The sequence below is a fragment of the Euprymna scolopes genome, chromosome 5, assembly GCF_053919585.1.
Source record: "Euprymna scolopes isolate OS-2025 chromosome 5, ASM5391958v1, whole genome shotgun sequence".
NCBI lineage: Eukaryota > Metazoa > Mollusca > Cephalopoda > Sepiida > Sepiolidae > Euprymna > Euprymna scolopes.
The window spans coordinates 130,446,102-130,467,182 of NC_136486.1; the positions used below are offsets into that span (position 1 = coordinate 130,446,102).

The following is a 21,081-nucleotide window of genomic DNA, read 5'->3' on the forward strand; positions in this document are numbered from 1 at the left end:
TAAAATAAAACTATCGTCTTTATGTCATAACTTGTTCATTCCCAAGGTAATATCAGGAAATAAAATCTTTAGAACAGAAAGATTCCAATTATTTTACTGGAAAATAGTGGGTAGAGGTATATCTTCGTATACGTTTTTTTTTCGGAATTCAATGTTAAGCTTAAAACCCTTACCCTTTAAGAAAAAAAAATGGCCAAAAATATATTTTAAGTTTCATATGTAATGTTATATAGTTTAATGACGTGATAAGAGGCGGAAGGTTTTGTGAAATACTATTCCATATTAATAGAAACACTAATAGGATTGTATTTTCGTTTTTTTTTTTAGGGAAGGTGAAATATTTACGATTTTGCAGAGAAAAAATAAACAAAATCGCCATGTTTGGATGGAAATAATCCTTGTTTAGTTGTTACAATTTTCAAGATCTTACCTTGCCTCTATATGATGAGTGTATACATCTTCGAAACTATCGAAGAAATTTTTTTTTTTTTTTTTGCATTGCAAATAACTTGGCAAAAATGATTAGGACAAAAAAATACGAGACAGAAGGGTTATGAACATTGTAAATAGGGTTGCGGGCATAAAGGACACGTAGAGTTTCCCATCTGATAGAAAGGTAGGTAACTATAATAGGGTCCGTTTCCGGTTGATGTGTTGTACGGTCCGTAAAAAACTTGATCCAGGATCAAGTTATTTAAGTTATCAAACTGTGGCAACTGTAAGTATTTGCTCTGAGCTTTCTGTTCCTGCTCAAGTAAGATTTCGCAAGCTTGTTGGTGAATCAGATTAAGGGTCTGTCTACGTTCATGGCCCATCAGGCAGATTGTACTCTCATCTACCACTTTGTATAGGGTCATCAAGTACTCGTACTTTAAGTCCTCCTCGCCACTGAAATGGTTAGCGAGATAGGCATCAAGCTTTTGTTTCTGTTGCGACAAGTCACTAAAATCAATGAAGAACCGTGAACACATGTAACGCTCCATCGCGCGAATATCCACATTGCCAGCAGACTTGTATCCTCGGACCAGGAGGTTGCAGTATTTAAGGAGACCCCCACCTCGAATCTCCTCGGGGTTCCGCGTGGCAATTAGCTTTTTGGTCAGGTGGAACCACGCCTGCGAAAAGTCACCATAGACGCTCTCGGCCTTCACAGAGGGGTAAAAATGTTCACTGGTAGGTGTATTGGACACTTCATAGAAGGTCAGCAGGCTGTCCAAAATTATTTGGAAAGAGTCAACACTGAATTCAAATTGACGCTTCATTTTATCAACAAATTTAAGCTCCACATTTTTGCCCTTGATATTTGACAAAGAAATCAAGCTCCAACGATCGCCGTGCTCGTTACAGACTTTGACCATTTTCTGCACATAGGCGTCTTTTAAACTGCTACTGGACATCTTTTCCTTGCTGACTCCAGCCGGAAGAAAGTCCAACAGGCATCCAAGTACACAGTTCTTCACCTTTTGTAGTTCGTTCTGGTTAGAGAGGTCTACACCAAATATCAAATCCAAGTCATTGTATGACTGTGCAGTGTCAGTTCCTAGGGCGTAGCTTGCTGCGCCCCCATTTAGTCGCATATCTCGTATGTGGACCCCTTCGCTCTTTAATTTTTGTCGCACCAATTGTACAAGATCCTTCAGTTTAATTTCCAATGTGGGAAAGTTGCCACGACCATGAATTGGAACAGAGGCTTCCATCACTTCGACTAACCGCATCAACTGGTCGTATTCTAAAACTTTGAATCGGCAATCTTGAATTTCGGCATCTCTTGGCGAGGAATATGTGATGAGACTCTTAGAGTCAGTTTCCCCACTTGAAGAATCATTATCGTCCTCCTCTTCATCAATGGAATTATTCTCTTTGAAGTCGACGAATGGTGTGCTATTGGGATCTTCGCTGACTATGCCATCATCGACCACAGTATGAATGTTCTGTTCGGGGTTGGACTCCAGTCCAGTAGGGTTGTCAGCATCGGTTGTTTCCTGGTTTACAGGTAAGCTCAGTTGTTGGACACTGACTGTATCTGTGGGTGCACAAAAATCTGTTGACGTTGTCTCGCACCCTGTTGAGGGAGAGATCTCTGAGGACGAAAACGAAGACAAACCAGCAGCAGTGGTAACGCCGTCCTTTCTTGTAATTGGATAGTGTGAAGTCTGTTCGGGTGTATCTACTGCTGCCAAGGTAATAGTATTTCTACTATTACGACAGGCCGCACTGGAGCTTGTTTTGGTTAGAGTGGCGGAGATAGTGCTGCCGCTGTTGCTGCTGGTAGTGGCGGACGCTGCTGCTACTGCTGTCACAGAAGTCGAAGGAATCAAAACAGTGTTTGTAAGAACAGTAGTAGAAGCCATGGTGCTTGTTCGCCGTTTTTTCTTTAACTGGTGGAAAGTGTTCTGCTAAAAACGGAGATCGGCTTCTGAAAAATAAAAAAAAAGCATTAGAATCTATAAAATAAAATTAATTAAAGTACTTGTGCATTTTAGGTCGGGGAGAATTTGTTTGAATTTTTAGTGGATTTTAATTTAAAAAATTCTTAAAGTTTGTAACTTTTAATGAATAGTTTAATTTTTCATTAAAGTTTAATCGTGTAACATTCGAGTTTTTTTTAATCGTACATTTTCATACAATGGCAATTTTGAATTCAGAATCTCCTTAAAGTGTTCAAAGATGTTCGTTAAAAAAGTCATACATTTTCAAATGTAAATTTTAAGTCGTATATTTTCACATGAAAAAGTGAAATTTATATCGAAAACTACTTTATTAAAGCTAAAAATTTTAATACAAATATTCATATATCGTTTTATTTTGTGTTATTGCATAAGTTTTATGCTTGTATTGCATTCAACAATATATTACAAGATATTTTAACTCAATAGTCTCTCCTCAGAATTCAAAAACGAAAAGAAAATTGTCCATCGAACCTAAAGTGCACAAGCGCCGAATTTTTGTTATATACATGAAAATATTTATACGAGTGCGTGTATACTAGCTTAAGCAAGAAAGTAATGATAGTGTATACCATACCTACAGTTTATAAATTTAAGCAGAAACCTTCTTTTTACTTATAATGGGTGTAAACTTGGATCATTTCAGCTCGTATGGAGTCAATTCCGAATAAAGGGAGAATTTAGAGTTAATCCAGGAAATGACCGAAGCAGTTTACGATTTCAAATCCATAGTAAACATGCGGAGAGCGATGTCAAAGTTAGTCATGTAACAAAATTTTACCCACTCAAAAGAAAAGATAGTTACATTTGTTTTTAATTTAAAAAAACAAAAAAAAAAACAATGGCATTATGATTGAAAACTGCCTCGGCAAATTGCGGATCCGAATTTGTGTTTTTCGTCGATACAGTACAGTATATAATACCTGTGTATATAGAAATAAATACAAAACTCCGTAAGGCGGGACAAATTAGTAACCAGGGTCCGTAAAATATCGTATTTCACGTCGTAACTTAAAATCGTATCGTACGGCCACCGTATCCCAGGGTTTTGCTGTACAAGAAATTGACTATACAAGTGAAATTCTCTAAGTGTCAATTTGTTGGCTTGCAATTGCTACGTTTTTTTAGATATCTTTCCTAGATTGTCAACGATAGTTAAGTTTTTGTTTTTAAATAGCCGTCCGTGTGTTCCACAAGTAATTATCTTTTTCTTTCTTACCAATGGAATAAAGGAAATTTCAACTTAATAGCTCAATGCTTATTTCTGTTTATTCACACATTCGACTATTCCACTTTAGTCATTGTCAAAAGTGTGGATAGACAATTTCATTTTTTTTGTCAGCACTAGAATATATAATATAGAATAGTTTTTTTTAGGGGGAAAACTTCTTGGTCTTTTTCATTAAGCTTTAAAATATTACGATAGAATTGACTTCATAATACAAGGCTTAAAGCACTGTTGAAAAGCATGTCACAATTAATGCATGTCAGACAAATTTGTACACGTAGATCTACCCTGTACACAGCAGTAGTGTCATTAAAAGTGTACATACTGAGGTAAGTCTTTCTTTTTTTAACGAGAAAATCATTCTGTACGTTTAAGAAATTGGTATCCAGATGGTTTCAATACTCAGAGCCAAACCCGGGTATTATCTGAAATCTGAATTCCGTTCCGAAAATGGTCGAAGTATTTTACAGATTCAAAACAGCGAAAATAAAAACGTATAATAATAATAATAATAATAATAATAATAAAAGCAGACGATGCCAAATGTGGTAATAGTTAAACATTTCAGTCTCCTCAAAATACATAAATTCGAAAAGAAAAAAATTCCTTTGGTAGAAAGTTTTTGGAATTGTAAACTGCTTCGGTCAGTTCCGGGACTAACATTGGGTGCTCCGTTAATACTTCGCAAGTATTAAAGTCTTCTAGATACCTATACATTACAAGTAGTAAATATTCCTCGATACTAGAAAAATACCCTGTCTTCTAAAACCAGACATAAACGTAATCAAAGAAACGATCCCAAGTCAGATTCGAACTCTTATCTCTTTCTATAAATATTTCAGCCATTTAATCTCCATCTTAATATCGTTTGTAGGTGTCGTTTACGTTACAGCATGTCAACTTCATCGAGAGTAATTTTCAATGTAGAAACTACGATTAATAAGTGTATGGTGCTCGAGTCACTGCCAAGTTCCTAACCCCTCCGCGCCCAATACTCTGTACCCATCTTGATTTGTAACAAAACTAAGAAAAAAAATCGAAATGAAAAGGTGTTTCAGAACTAACAATAAAAGGCAGAAAAAGAAAATTCATTCTTTAACAATATTCTGAATTAGTATAAAAATGAGGGGGCGTTTATATTTGACAATGTTTAACCATATTCCCAATCAATGAAATGAAAAAATAAATAAAATCGTATCCCATCAGAAAGAAAGATTCACTCGATTATTTTTGTTGGTTTCAGCAGTCAACCTGCCACCCACACATGCGAACTGGAGAGCAAAAACCGATGAAGAGTCAATAATAATAGCGGTAACAGATTAAGAAGGTTAAGCAAATAAGTCTACATGGCACACAGCATCGATTATACAATAGCTAAACACGCACAAACTATTGCATCTAAAACAAAGAAAAAAAAAAGACTGGTCTGGTAAAATCTGGTTCAAAGTTTGGCAACACTAATGACATAAGGATTCATCGAATTTATGACGTGCGCTTTTGTTTTTGACACTTCAGGGCTGCAAGTTATTGTTTTGGTCTCCGCAAAAAGTTGGAAAATATATTGAATTGTAAATGCACGCTCTACTCAAATTGACACGTACCTACATTCGGTTATAGAGTTTTGACTTTAAACTATAAATAGGTATAAAGTATATTTTAGATTAAGTATTTATATAACAATGTTCCTACGTAACAAAAGCATGTTTTAAGATTAGGCTTTACGAAATATTTGACGTTTACGCCATTTTATATAACCACTAGTTTCCAATCGGAGGAGTCTTTGAGAATCGAGAAAACATTTTTAGAGCATGTGTGTGTGTACATATAATAAATAATGTGCGGGTGTGAAAGTACCAAATTGAAGACGGGTGTGATTTTATAAATTCATCAACATACATTGCTCCAAGTACAGGCGTTACTAGACAGCTTAATAAATGTTGGTACTTATGAAGAGAAGATACCGTGTTATTTTTTTAACAGCATTTTAAAGAAATTCAAGTTTTATGGTATCTTTATCAAATTGTTAAGTGAAAGTATAGAATAGTTACAAAACATTATCCTCCCCCATGTTAAGGAGTTTCTAATAACATTTCAGCACGGTACGTTCTCTTTATAAATCCCTTAATGTGTATAAAGACGGGTCGGCATCTCGACGAACTGGTTATTAAACAATTTAAAAAAAAAAAAAAATCTAAACATGTCGAGCATTACAATGTTTGGAGTATTAAAATTAAAATTAGTAACTTCGTATTTATTTGCCTTCCCATGGGGACTATGTTAGACAAGGTCGGTTTTAAAGTGGGTAAAATCAACTTTACTCGCCCCCCCCCCCCAAAAAAAAGTGAGCATTTGAAACAATTTTTTTTTTTAAATGCTTTAGTGAAAGAGATCTTAAAACTTACCGAGGACAAAAAGGTGAAACTATCAGAACAGATACTACAGTTTGGTCCTAGACAAAAAGCCAAGGAAGATAGGATTTTACATTTTTTTTTTTTTTAATTTTATTCGAACAATTTCAACTGCACAGACGCTTATTAAAAGTAATAATTTTGGAGTCTTTGCTTCCCCAGGAAGGTAAACAAAACAAGATAATTTGCAATTCCGGGAAAATCTAGTTCCCTAGAATGACACTAGATCGAGACAGAAAATAATTGCCTCTGTCTTAAAGGAGTTCTTTCACTGGCCGAAGAAAACACGTGAAATTCAGTAACAGAACAGATACCAATCTGTCTTATGTGAAATGAAAACAATGATTTAAAACTTGATAAGATATTTATACTTACATTTATATTTTAAAAATTGTTATAATTTGATGAGTGACAAAAAAAAAAAAAAAAAAAGAAGCCATGCAGATTCAAGAAAACTTTTGTAAAAATCCATAAAGAAACTTCATAACAGCAATACAAGATAAACTCCAATCACATAGTTGAAATCAAGAGTACTGAAGACTCTAGATCCTCAGGTTACAAGGTGAAAACACGTACAAAATTAAAAACAAGTTCGTTTTGCTTTAAATAAAGTTGAAATCGTTTCATACTATTACAAACTAAATAAAATTCAAAGTTTACAGTTTTTAAAAAGGCTTTTTAGATATGTCGCGTTTAATGTAAATAGCTTGACAGCTGTGATGTCCACCATGGGAGGCAGGTGGTTGGAGGTAGAGTGACCTTACCTGAGGTAGAGTGAGTGGGAAGTTCGGCTTACAGTAGCAATTGGACGAACCACCACTGCGCCCACCAAGGAACTGGCTCTATCGCCAGCGCTTGCACGACGGAATATTCCAGACGCTCTTATGAGAGTCGGTGTAATATTCAGTGACACCAACTTCTCATTGGTTGTTCGTTGCCAAGCAACCACAATACTATAACCTACGTCAACAGGGTGGTGAAATACGACACACGCACTTATAGAAGCACTTACACCCGTAGACGTATACAATAGAAAGGTTTATATGTATTCAATTTGATATTTCATCATATATATATATATATATATACACACACACACACACACGATCGGAAAGCGTTAAAAAGGTGATACTTAATGAAGCCTAACAATGTCAGTTACCTTTGTCATTAGCTTGACAAGATGTGCACTCACGATATACGAGTTAAAAACACGAGTCTTCTATGAAGAATGTTTTATACGATCCTAATTTGTGAATGTTCACTTTCTAGATCATATTTTTTTTAATAATAATCCAAAGTTTTTAAATCAAACAGACTGTTTTTCACCTGCCACAAACTTAAAAATTATTTAACTGCAAAACTTAATCTAGCAACTTGTATTCAATTTATTGTATATCATGAACAGCCGTCATTAGATAATTTCGATATTAAATGACCGATTTAACAAAGAAAAATACCCTTAAGACCACTTTTCTAATCAAGTGGTAGTGCCTATTAAATGTCGAATTAATTTACAAAAAATAGATTTGAAAGTGTAATTCAATATAAACCAGTTATGTAAAAGCGCAGGGAAAGCGAAGTCATGTTTAAATGTAAATAACGAGAAAGACAAAAAAAAAAAAAAAAAAGTGGAAGGGGAAGACGCTATATATATATATATATATATATATATATATATATATATATATATATATATATAATACTAGGTCAACAACAGTATGTGGTCGATGAAGAAACGAAATCAAACTAGACGAAACGAACCACATGCCGACTACATACATCACATCACACGACAGCTTTTCCTATAAACATCAGGTCTTCAGTTTGAGTTGACAATATGGTCACTTCGTTGAAGTGTTTTTAACGGATAATTTCCGGATTTTTACTGTTCGATATGTTCATAATAACGAAATTTTAATAGAAAGAAAGATTGGTTTGGATTTGAGGGGAAATAGACCTCGAATTTGGTGTTTTCATTTTCATGACCTCTCTCTCTCTCAGGGTAACACACCCGCGTATTGAGTGGCTATCAAGGCGACGTACTTACAAGTCTTTAATAAAAAGAAAATATATGTTCGAATTAATAACTTACAGCTGGTAATTAAAATACAGTGTACTAAAAGGGTTTGGGATTGTAAGTAGGTAAGTCACAAAAAAAAAATAAATAAATAAAAAATTAAAGGTCAATTGAACAAATATAAGCACACACACACAAGATATATATATATATATATATATATATATATATATATATATATATATATATAAAACTTCAAGACCAGAAGATTTGTTTTATTTATGGGAAGAATTTAAATCATTTAATCGCAATGTCTGATCTTGTAAAGTTTCTTTAAAAGTCATTAACCTCCACTCGAGTCAGTTTTCTCACCCACACATTTTCTGAAGAGGCATCCATACTACAAAGCCAAGTCTGAAAGTTTCAATCTCATCTCTGCATCAATAAAATTATCACACAAAACAGGTGTTTCTCGCATCTTTGTTACTTTGATATATTAATTCATTATCCATCGAATATTTATTTAAATCAAGGTAAATAGGATTTTCAAGCTAAATACAATATTTACGATGTTATTTCTTTCTTAAATTGTTAGGTGATGGTACAGAATAGTTAAGAGGAGCCTCAGCCTCCCTCGTGTAAATAATAGGTTTCTAAATAGTATTTAAGCTCAATTCGTATTCTGACTAATTTACCGATAAAAAAAAATATTTAGGAATTAATAATTTGGGGCTAGTGCACTTACTGATCCGCGCTATTTTTTTTAAATCGTATTTCCAAGTTTAAAGTTTTTTTTGCTTTGTTTTTTTTCAATTGTAAGGTTAAAGTATAGAATAGGTGCAAAACACCCCCTCCCCATGTTAAGAATGGCTTTTTAAATAAAGTTATTTCCGCACGGATCAATAAGTGCACTAGTACCATAATTTGTTTTTATTTTGATATTTAAATACAGGGTACTTATATATTTTGGTACCGCGCTGAAATAACATTTCGAAAGCTATTCTTAACATGGGAAGGGGAGGGTGTTTTGTAACTATTCTGCTTCTACCTAATTAAAAAATGATATCGTGAAACTAACTTAAAATTCAAGAATTATTTAATAACGCGGTAACAAAAATACATAAGCACCAGGTACTGTTTAGTTTCCGAGCAGTTTTCCATAAGTAGCAGTTATATTCATTGGCATTTTTATTCACGTGTTTTTTTTTGTTTTTTTTTTTTAAAGGAGTCTAATTTAAAGTTCATCTTTTAAAATAAAGGTACAATTAAATTGACACCGAGCGTGACGTTTTAATAAAAACATTTACATTTCTGAATAAGCAGATGAAGGATATTCATTAAAACTCAATATTTTTCAGACAATCAGGTATGACAACATGCCCCAGGTGTGTTCAATTAAAGTTTAATTAGGATACTTGAATTGAAACAATTAGAGACACAAAGTTAAACTTTATTCAAAAAGAAAAAGGCTTTTCAAGTATTTGAAAAAAACGTTGATGCAATGAAAAGTTTAAAGACAGGGAATGACAGATGTGTTCTCAGCGAAGATGTGGGTCTATTCGACGCAACAGTTGTGCGAGAAATTAGAAAGTGTAGTTGCACAAATGTAAGTGGTTAAATTAATCTACAAGTAGAGACATTTAGTTAACTTGTAAACGCAAGTCGACATTTGGATTTGGATTAACTCCAGCAAAGTGTCTAATTAATTAGACATGATTTTAATTTTTAAATCAACCTCGATAATACGCTTACCCCTTGATATAAAAGCAATTTTGTGCTAAGAGAACGAAACATTAAACGGACGAATATTTCAAATAAACAGTACGATATTCTGGAGATTACGGACCGTTCTATTTTCTTTGACAAGATTATTTTTACTTGAAATGCCATAGCTTATCAAGGCCTGGAGGCCACTCAGAGACAAGGTCAATGAGTTATGTAGACAACACTAATGATCGGTAATTTAAGATCAATTCAATCTTAAAGACACTTTTTGTATTAACTTATTAGGTGAACATATAGAATAAACAAAAACCCCTACTGCCCATGTTAAAAATGAATTCTAAATATTTCCGCTTGGTCCGTACGTCTCACATGCTTCCGTCCGAATATATATATATATATAAGCTAAATTTATACATAAGAATTTTTTAAAAATGAATGAATAAAAATTAAAAATCACGATCCAAAGTATAATCTAAAAACGTCTGCTAGTTCTCTAATCGGCTCTAGTCAACTCTTCCAGATCTTCGTGCTAGGATTAAAGTATAGTATATGTTCTCAATTGCAAGAAAGAATCGAGACGAAGAAAGTTCTTGTCCCTGGACATTTCTTAGATTAAAGAGTGCCATTAAGCCCTTGTAGGGAGATAAACACATGGTGTTTTTTTCTTCCGTCACATGTAGCGGTGTGGTTTCTGCTGCACTGCACTGTAGAAATCTCAGATTAATAAAGCGATGACGAAAGAATGAACTTTAAAATCACTTGCGTAGTGATAGACTGAACACGTAAGAGGCAAGGCAAATACTAATGCGTAAAAAGAAAAGCGACGGTAATAAGCCTCCTCCATCGAAAGAAATAAGGGTCAATATGCACTAATTGGCCAACCTGCAAAGGGAATTTATTCCGAAACCCGTTCTTAACATGGGGGAGGCATTTTCTTATTTTCAACCTCCCATGTTAAGAACGGCTTTCGGAATAAACCCCCTTTGGAGGTTGGACAACCAGTGCAAGTGCACATTGTTCGAAATAAGTAAAAATTATGAACAAACTGACAAACTGCAAAAAGGTTTCGTTCTCTCGAGTGATGGTCAGAACGGAATGTTTTTCTTTTCTACTAAAGACACACCAGTAGACTTTGCTGCAGCTCCCGAGTAGAATGAATTGGTTGAAGTTTAGTTAAGAATAGGACAGAAAAATAGGTGCTAGTGCAGAGAGTGGTACTGGTCCGCGCTATTTTTTTTTTTTTTTAAATCGCATTTTCAAGTTTAAAGTTTTGATGTTTTTTTATTCAGTTGTAAGGTTGAAGTTTAGAATAGGCACAAAACACCCTTCCCTCGCTATGTTAAGAATGGCTTTACTAACGTTATTTCAGCACGGATCACTCTCTGCACTAGTAACGAAAAATGATACACCTACTTCCACTTTAGAGGGCCTTATGTCCAACAATTGTTATATATATATATATATATATATATTATATATATATACACACACACACACAAATTCAGAATCTTAACTCATGGTTCTAAGGGAGGTAACTATTTTAGTAACAAACATTTGCCTACTGTATCTAATATAACAAAGTTTTATAACAATGAAAAAACGTATAATGCGACGATATTTTTTTTTAAACAGCCGCGTAGTTGTAAAATATTTTTTCAAATACTTTACTAAACTAATTACCTCCATTAGAACAAGGAGTAAAGATTCCAAATTGCCATAGATATTTTAATTCAAAGTGTAGTATCTGTTTTGCTATCGGAACAATCTTTTCGATTGAATGATATTCTGTAATTTCTTTTACATACAGATTGACCCGTCGTGGAGGTCCTCTTTCAACGCGCATTAAAAATGTAAATTGTGTTTCTCTCTCTCTCTCTCGTGAGAGTAAACTGAGAAAAAGGAAAGTGTGTGTGGGGGGGGCTCCCAGCCAGAAAATATGAGATCTACATTTTATAGGAAGACTTGAGAAAAAAAGCCTGTCCAAAGCTGTACTCCGAATTGGAAGAAAATTGTTTCAATCTAGAAGGATTTCTTGTTAAATGACCGAAGATAAAAGACGACGTTGCATTATTTTGAGATTCTACAAAATTTGACAACCAAATTCAGGGTTTGCCCAAAACGAAACTTTGGGTTCAAATTCTGTAGAAGTACTAGTTTTAATTTGCTATAAAAGATTACAATGTTAGGTAGAAGGCCAGCAAAAGTGGAGATTGTTGATGGCCATCTTTAGTCTAAAGTGATAATTGTTTTATTTTTTTTAATGCACTTACGGATCCGCTCTATTTTTTTTTTTTAAATCGTATTTCCAAGTTTAACTAAAGTTTGTTTTTTTTATTATTCCATTGTAAGGTTAAAGTACAGAATAGGTACAAAACACCCTCCCCATGTTAATATCTTTTTAAATAATATTTCAGCATGAATCAATAAGTGCATAGTACGGTTTTTTTTTTATCCTTCGGTACATATACACTTATGTTACCGTGCTATTTTTAAGTAGTATTTCAAATTGAATTCAAGTTTCACGACGTTTTAGTTAAATTGTTAGGTGGAAGTACAGAATAGTTCGAAAACACCCATGTTAAGAATGACTTTCGAAATATTTCAGCACGGTAAGTGAATAAGTACCAATCCTTCAGTTAACTAGAAACCTCTCACAATACAGTTCTACACTTTTCGATTAAAAAAAAAAAAAAGCTAAAAATGTTTGAAGTTTTTAACTTTAAATTTAAGGAGCTAATTTGACGATTGCTAGGTAAGCGATAGTTACAATACTTGCATGGCTTTATTATAAAAAAAACTAATTGTCGGCTTAAGATAAAACATCTCAGTTATGTAACCGCAGACCAAAGTGTGCAGCGAAATAAGCCATGTGTACGACGAGACGTATGGGAATCTAATAGTTTTCTTAGTTTGTGTGGTGAAAGCCAAGTGTCAAAAAAAGTTATAATTTCGCAATTTCGGATGTACAGAAATATTTTCAGATAAAATTTGAGGTACTAGTGCACTTACTGATCCGTGCTGAAATAACATTTAGAAAGCCATTCTTAACATGGGGAGGGGGTGTTTTGTACATATTCTATACTTTAACCTTACAATTTAACTAATTAAACTTGAAAATGCTGTTTTATAAATAGTGCGGATCAATAAGTGGATTAGCACGCACCAAATTTGATACTTATGTACTTTTGCTACCGTGTTGAAATAACCTTTCGAAAGTCATATTTAACTTGGGGAGGGGAGGATGTTTTCTAACTATCATCTGCTTTCACTTAATATAAGATATCGTAGAACTTGAAAATACTATTTCTAAAAAAAAAAAAAATAAAATAAAAATAAAAAAATAGCGCGGTAACAAAAGTGCATAAGCACCTAAAATAAAGTGTTGTCCTGTTTAATAAGAAACAGTCTGTAAAGCGTGATAAATAGTTTAAATTAAGAAAAAAAAAGGGGAAAATATAAAGAAAAATAAATGACGGTGCTTATGCACTTATGTTACCGTGGTATTTTCTAAAATAGTATCAAAAAGTATAAAAGTTAAATTGAAGTTTCACAATCTTTTACTGAATTGTTAGGTGGAAGTGCAGAATAGTTAGAAAACATTCTCCCCCTCGCGTTAAAAACGGCTTTCTAATTTTTTTTTTCGGCACGGTAACATAAGTACATAATTACCAAAATTAGACTTCATCTAGGAGCATATCTCAATGATAAGCAAAAGAAATTATACTAGTATAATTATGTAACACATGCTTCTTTGCTTCTTGTGTGGACGAGTATTGAAATTCAAAACTTTTTGTACTGACAGCTTTATAATTTTCAAAATGGCGTTTATCGCGCTTTGCATTCGAACCATTCAATTTTTACATAAGTTTTTTTTTTTTTTTTTTTTTTTTTTTAAGTTAGGTTTGTACTTCCATATTATTTGAACCGAACCGACTTTTGTCGAATTTAACCGAAAACTTTTTGTTTTTTTGTTTTCAAATTTCGGTTCAAATTACATAGAAGTGCCGTATTTTTTTTTTTCCAGCAAGTACACAAAAAAGAAAAAAAAAAAAAAAACAGATGTCGAGATGAAACTTTCTTTTACGAGTTCGGAGAATTCAAAGAAACTAAATCTAGTTTCTAAACATAAAGAGAAAAAAAAAACTAAAATGTTGAAAAGTAAAAAGACAAACCGAATTCCAAACCGAAAAAAATGGTATCAAAGTCCACATAATTCCAATGGTTGACCGTGTAGTCACAAAATAAACCAGAATATCGTTATTATTTTTAATCGCGTGTGTGTTCTCTTGTTAAAAAGGCAAGCATATGTCGACAGAAAATAATTACCAGGTGATGGTTTGAACGGCGGCAGCAGCAAAAGCAGTCCTTCCCGACTTGACGATTGCTTCTCCACTACTGTTGCTCGTTAGTGGGGCGGTACCCGAACGAAGAGAGAGAAAGACCATGCCCGGGACACGTGACTGACTCTCCCTCTCTCATGCACTCTCACTCTCTCGAATAATGATAATCGGTACTGCGCACTTACTCCCGACTCACGATTTTACCATACACACTTTGCCAATCCTTCTTTCTTTCATTCTCTCTCTTTTATTTGTTCAATTTTCCTCTGCCTTTTTCATTCTTTCTATCGAGTTTATTTTTATTTTATTTTCTCTCTCTTTCTTACCTCTGTGTGTGTGTGTTTATATATATATATATATATATATATATATATATATATATATATATATATGTGTGTGTGTGTGTGTGTGGGTGTGTGTATAGTGTATAGTGTATATATATATATATTATATATACAAATGTGTGTACATAATATACACACATTTGTATCTATCTATATATATATATATATATATATTTATATATATTATATATGTATATATATATGTATGTATACATCTATATATATAGACATCTATATATATATATACATACAGATATGTGTATATATATACATATATATAAAAATATTATATACACATCTGTATATCTATGTGTATATATACACACACACCTGTATATATATTTATATAATTATTATATACACATCTACACACACACACACACACACACACACATATATATATATATATATATATATATATATATATATATATATATATATATATACTAGCAAAAGTACCCGTCGTTGACTGGGTTCAAAAACAGGCTACAGAAAATGCACTCTTATTTATGAAAGTATGATAGGTTATGAAAAGGAAGGGTTGTAAAGAGATAGCTTCCAATTTGGGAGTATCAGAACCAAAGACAAATGTGATGAAAGTAAAAATAAAATAGATAAACCCCATAATTTATTATACCATACCTGTTCACACTGAAACTCTCATCACAATATTCTGTGGATCTCTATAAAAAAAAAACTTGTTAAACTTTTTGACATATTTCCATTCTATGGGGAGCAGGTGCAAACGAACACCACATAATTTTATAATACCATATTTCTTCAAACTGAAACATAATTATCAAACTATACTTACGCAGATAGATATGAAAAATCTTTATTAAAGCCTGTGCCTATTCCATTCCATGGAGGCTAGGCGCGAACGCAGACCCCACAATTTTATTATACCATCCCTCTTTAAGTTAAAACATACTTATCAAAGTATTCTTATGTACTTCTATATCGAAAAAAAAATTGTAAACTTTTTTTTTTTAATTTTTACATTTTTTATTTCCATACTTAGTGAACCAGGCGCGAACGCAGACCCCACAATTTTAATGAACCACCGTTCTGCCAGATCAAACATACCCATTCCGGTGTCTCGATACATCTTTTATCATTATATGTAATCAGTTTTTTAAAATAGTCAACGATATAGGAGCCTATTCGTGAACACACACACACACACACACACACACACACACACATTCAGCTTTATATTATAGGTATATTGCCACTAAGAACTTCAGAGCAACTATTTTGGGATTGTGTTTAACAGGGGACTGTGAGAAGTTTAGCAACGATATGTCTGCATTTTAGCACGGTTAGAGAAGCAGGAAACAGGAAGGGAATTCCAAGTCTAGCAGTCCATAGGAAAAAGAAGGCTATTCGGCATCTGGGGACCTCGACAGTGAATGAAGGGAATTTTCTTTCTCGTGTCTACTTCTTCGTCATCTCCTGCGCATCTATTTCTTTTATGTCCCTTTTCTCTAATAGTGTCATATATTCTGTTATCCATTTGGAGAAAGGCAATGGGAGAGAGAGAAAGACAATGAGAAAGAGAGAGAGAGAGAGAAAGAGTGGGGGAGCGTGTGTCGGTGTGTATGCTTGTGTGTGCATGTTTCTGTGTGAATGTCTAGGTATAGAAGTTAGTTCAGAGAGGAGGAGGGGGCGAGAAAGATATTTAAAGCAAAAAGCAAAAAGCAAAAAGAAAGAAAATAGGATAAATGACTTCATTAAATAATTGAATGAATGGACGAAGGAAGAAAGACAAAAAGAAAGAAACAAAAGCGAAAACAAATACGGGAAATAAAGTAATAGAAGGCAGAAAGAGAAAATAAAAACACATAAAATAAAAAGAAAGAATTAAAACGATATCTTTTTAAGAGTTAAAGAAAAAAAGAGGAAATACAACAGGATCATATAGAATCCATATTCTATATGACCCTGTCTGTATTTCAAGCAAAACCAAGTAAACAAGACCGAAAAATGAAAAAAAAAATAATTAAAAAAATAAATAAATAAATAAATAATACACGATGGGAAAATGGAAGAAAGAGCAAATCTAAGAAGAACGAATGTAGGAAAGACTGAAAAGTCAGCACTTTTCAAGAACTGCTTTCTAAATTAAACTTTGCAGCACGTGTTTACATCGATTGGTGCTACATGATCTTTCTGATAAGTTATTATCTTTCTCTACTGTTGTGAGTGAACTTAAGTTTATGGCCTCTATTTTCTCTCATTTTTTAATCCCACATTTATTTTCGGTGTAATATATATATATATATATATATACATATATATATATATATATATATATATATATATATATACATATATATATATACGAGCAAACAGTTAATAAAACATGTTAAAAACACTTTGAAATCAGTTAAAAACATATTTAATCTGAAAAGGAAACACTAGATAAGTGGATAGTCCTTAATCTGCGGAGTTTCGAAGTAATATTTTCCTTCTCATCAGAGGGTAGAAATTAGCAAAATGCGGGATCGGATTTTGCATGCAAAAGTATTTGATGAAACAACAAGTAAGTCAAAGATCTTACTTGATAACAAAAAAGGTGAAGCAGAGGGAATATGGTGAAGAAAAAGGTGATTACACATGAATGGATAGTCTGGTGGAAGATTAATAATCCAGTGATGGTAAAATCCAAGTATATAACTTCAAGAAAGTTAATTGAATTTCTATTTGCACAAGTAAAATCTAAAAATTCCGTAATTGGAAGAAGATGGTCCAATTTAATCCAAAGGCAGAAATCCATGGAAAAATTTCCAAAAATGTTTACAAGGAAAAAAGGAAAGAATTCCAATAATATTAATAAAAGAAAAAAAAAAGATATGTTTTTCATTCAACTGCTGAGATATAATTTTATTTTATGTTATTTTATTATATATATATATATATATATATATATATATATATATATATATATATATATATTCTTCTATAATATAAAGCTGAACGTCTCTGTGTGTGTCTGGTCACGAATAGGCTCCTATATCGTTGAATATTTTAAAAAAACTAATTACATATAATGATAGAAGATCTATCAAGGATCAAGAATGGGTATGTTTGATGTGGCAGAACGGTGGTTAAATAAAATTGTGGGGTCTGCGTTCGCGCCTGGCCCTCAAAGTATGGAAATAAAAAATGAATAAAAACGTTGACATGGGTTTTTGATATAGATGTACATAAGAATACTTTGATAAGTATATTTCAACTTAAATAGGGATGGTATAATAAAATTGATGGGTCTGAGTTCGCGCCTGTACTCCATGGAAATATGGCACAAACCTTACCAAAGACTTTTCATATCTATTTGCGAAAGTATATCTATGATATAATGCTGAATGTGTGTGTGTTTGTGTGTGTGTGTGTGTGTGTGTGGTCACGAATAGGCTCCTATATGGTTGACTATTTTAAAAAACTGATTACATATAATGATAAAAGATGTATCGAGACATCGGAATGGGTATGTTTGATCTGGCAGAACGGTGGTTCATAAAAATTGTGGGGTCTGCGTTCGCACCTGGCCCCCAAAGTATGGAAATAAAAAATGAAAAAGGGTTTTTGTATATAGATGTACATAAGAATAGTTTGGTAAGTATGTTTCAACTTTAATAGGGATGGTATAATAAAATTCTGGGGTCTGAGTTCGCACCTGTACTCAATGGAAATATGGCACAAACTTTAACAAAGACTTTTCATATCCAATTGTCGTAAGTATACTTTGATAATAATGTTTCAGTTTGAAGAAATATAGTATAATAAAATTATTGGGTGTTCGTTCGTGCCTAACCTCCATAGAATGTAAATATGTCACAAAGTTTAACAAGGTGTTTTAAAAGGGGTGAGGGTCCACAATAACACCTTACCTTTAATCTTAATTCACGTTAGCTTTTATTTATTTTTTTATGAGTTGAATCATATTGTGTCGAATAAATTCACCTCATAAATTCACGTTTTTATCAAAGTGAAAGCTAAAAACATGTCGGTATTTTAGACAATTAACGACACAAATTTTGCATAACTCTGTTTTGTTCTTCTCCACTTGCACGTGGAACTCTTTCGAAAATAGATAAATAATAAAAAAGAACGTTACTTGCTATCGTGTTAAAAGAAGGAAAAATCCTGCTCATGTAATTACGTGTATTTTTAAAAACATTTACATAACCTTTTTATTTTTATTTATATATCTGTTTTAGCGTTTTTGTCAGTGTACTAGAAGGAATTCAGTTGATTACAACCCTTCATGCGTTTTCTTTACATTACAATAGTACAACCCTGAATCCGACGGCGCAATACTACACCGTTCAATACTGTAAAACTGAAACGAAGCTGTTTTTGAAAAGGGTGCCATTTTCTTCTTATTCATATTTATATCGATTCTTTGCTTTAAAAACTATAGTAATTACGTGTTTACTTTTTTAATATCCCATTTTGCTGTTTCGGATTATTTTACTAAAGTAAGTAAAGCTTCATTATTTTTCAAAATTGTTTTTGTTTCTTTGTTTTTTGATATTTCGTCGATATTATTTAGTAAGAGTGTTTAGCAGAAAAGCCAACAAACGGCTACCAGAAAAAATTAATGTACAAGAAATAAATGTTACCATAGTCAATAAAAGTTCAGTTCATGTTTTATTTTTGTTTTGAAATATTTTTAATGCTCTTTACTTGAAATAATTTCAGCGAACCGAAATTAAAACGAAATTTGAGGCGATAACTACTTAAATGAATTTTTATATAAAATACACTTGCCATAATTGAATATTCCTCAAGTACAAATAACGGAAAACATCAAAATATGTTTATAAATATTCCTTACGTTGACGGAACTCTCTTAAACTGTTAACACAGAATGCTCAGGTGCCCATCCTTCAAATTGAAAACGGGGCACTCCATTTCAAAGTCGCTGCCATTTTGATTTTTTTTAAAACCGATTTGTGAATTAAATTTTTTTTTTTTTTACAAACTACCTAAAAATACAAACCAATGAACTTTTCTACCATAAAAGTAAATTTTACTGACTATGGTAACGTTTATTTCTTGTGTATTTATATTATCATATGTATATAACATTTACTCTTTGCAAAGGAAACATCATTTTGTTGGTCACTCTTGGCTACCAATTGAAACAAAGTTGATATAAAAGAAATTATTTTCGCGAAAATTATCTTTACTTTCATCATATTTTGCTTATGGTAAAACTTTTGAGTATCAAAACCTATTAATTTATTTTATTTCGGACTATTATTCTCATCTTTAGTAGTTGTTGTTTTCATCTTTATTGGTTGTTGTTTTTTACGACGTTTCAGCCAACTATTCCTCTGGTCTTCATCAAGTGGAAAGTCCGAAATAAAAATAAACTAATATGCATAATGCTAATCTCAAAACCTATCTCTTTACAACCCTCTCCTTTTCATAACCCATCATACTTTCATCAATCATAGCCCATTTTCTTTAGGCGGTTTTTGAACCATGTCAACGACGACTACTTCTGCTGGTATATATATATATATATATATATATATATATATATATATATATATATATATATATATATATATATATATATATATGGGCGTCCGTGTATATATATATAAATATATTATTATTATTATTATTATTATTATTATTATTATTATTATCATTGTTATTATTATTATTATTATTATTATTATTATTATTATTTCATATTTCATGTATCCACATTCCATTTTATAAGGAATATAATGTTTTACATATCCATTTTAATTATTTAATACACAAGTGCTCAATGCGTGAGTAGAGCAATGTAGTAAGGTATGAAAATATATATGAAAATGAAGCTGCACTTATTATTCTCGTTTTATCCTTGTATGGTGTCCTTACGCCAGACATATATATATATACATATATATATATATATATATATATATATATATAAGAGAGACGGGAAGACGGAGAAATAGAGGTGTTGAGAAAATGATGCTTTTTCGCTCATTGTTTTCTCCCCTCCCCGCGTGTCTCTGTGCGAGTGTTCAAAGGTCGAAACGAAATTCCCACAAAAGATAATGTAAAATACTTATCAGTAACTATCGAAATATGACCTGTATTAAAATTAAAGCGGACGAGTGTTCTTATTAGCCTCCGTTTTCGTTAAACAAATCTCGTTTATTTTGACCTCTTTTAACAAAAAGAAAACAGCCCTTTTTTTAGGGCTGGGTCCTTTCTTTTAAATACGATACACATTGTTAACGAAGTACTTTAAGTTATTCCTTGAACATGTTTCTTTTTTTCTAACCACTGCAGGGATAGAGAGGTCATATAGGGTCAGGGTTGTATAGTCCTTTGTGTCTTTATATTTCATTGCTACAAGTAGTAGGCTTGTTTTACGCCGCGTTGTATTTCACTCATAACCTCGCGAGTAGGGGCCAGGCTTGTTTAGCCCTATATATCTCTATTTAGATGTAGCTGCGCTTTTGTGAGTCCAGATATTGGAAACTGTGTGCGTTTCTTTTTTATCGTTAACAATGGTAGTACAGGTTAAAATGTGGATAGGGGTAATACATGCC

General features: G+C 32.6%; 1 protein-coding gene across 5 annotated transcripts in view; it reads right to left on the reverse strand.

Moving 5' to 3' along the window:
• Positions 1 to 220: 220 nt before the first annotated feature.
• The window catches only part of LOC145276970 (terminal nucleotidyltransferase 5C-like), a 342,060-nt gene continuing 321,199 nt past the window's right edge, over positions 221 to 21,081 (reverse strand). Inside the window, exons 1-2 of one of the 5 annotated variants that reach the window (XM_080128514.1) lie at positions 14,152 to 14,384; positions 221 to 2,416 (exon numbers count right to left, since the gene is read on the reverse strand). In XM_080128514.1, the coding sequence (XP_079984640.1) occupies positions 552 to 2,351 (1,800 nt within the window). In that variant the 5' untranslated portion in view covers positions 2,352 to 2,416; positions 14,152 to 14,384 and the 3' untranslated portion in view covers positions 221 to 551. Of the gene's footprint in view, positions 2,417 to 6,458; positions 6,766 to 6,847; positions 7,040 to 13,997; positions 14,385 to 21,081 lie in introns of those variants that run through there. The other 4 variants (XM_080128517.1, XM_080128516.1, XM_080128518.1 and 1 more) reach the window with 4 other exon arrangements.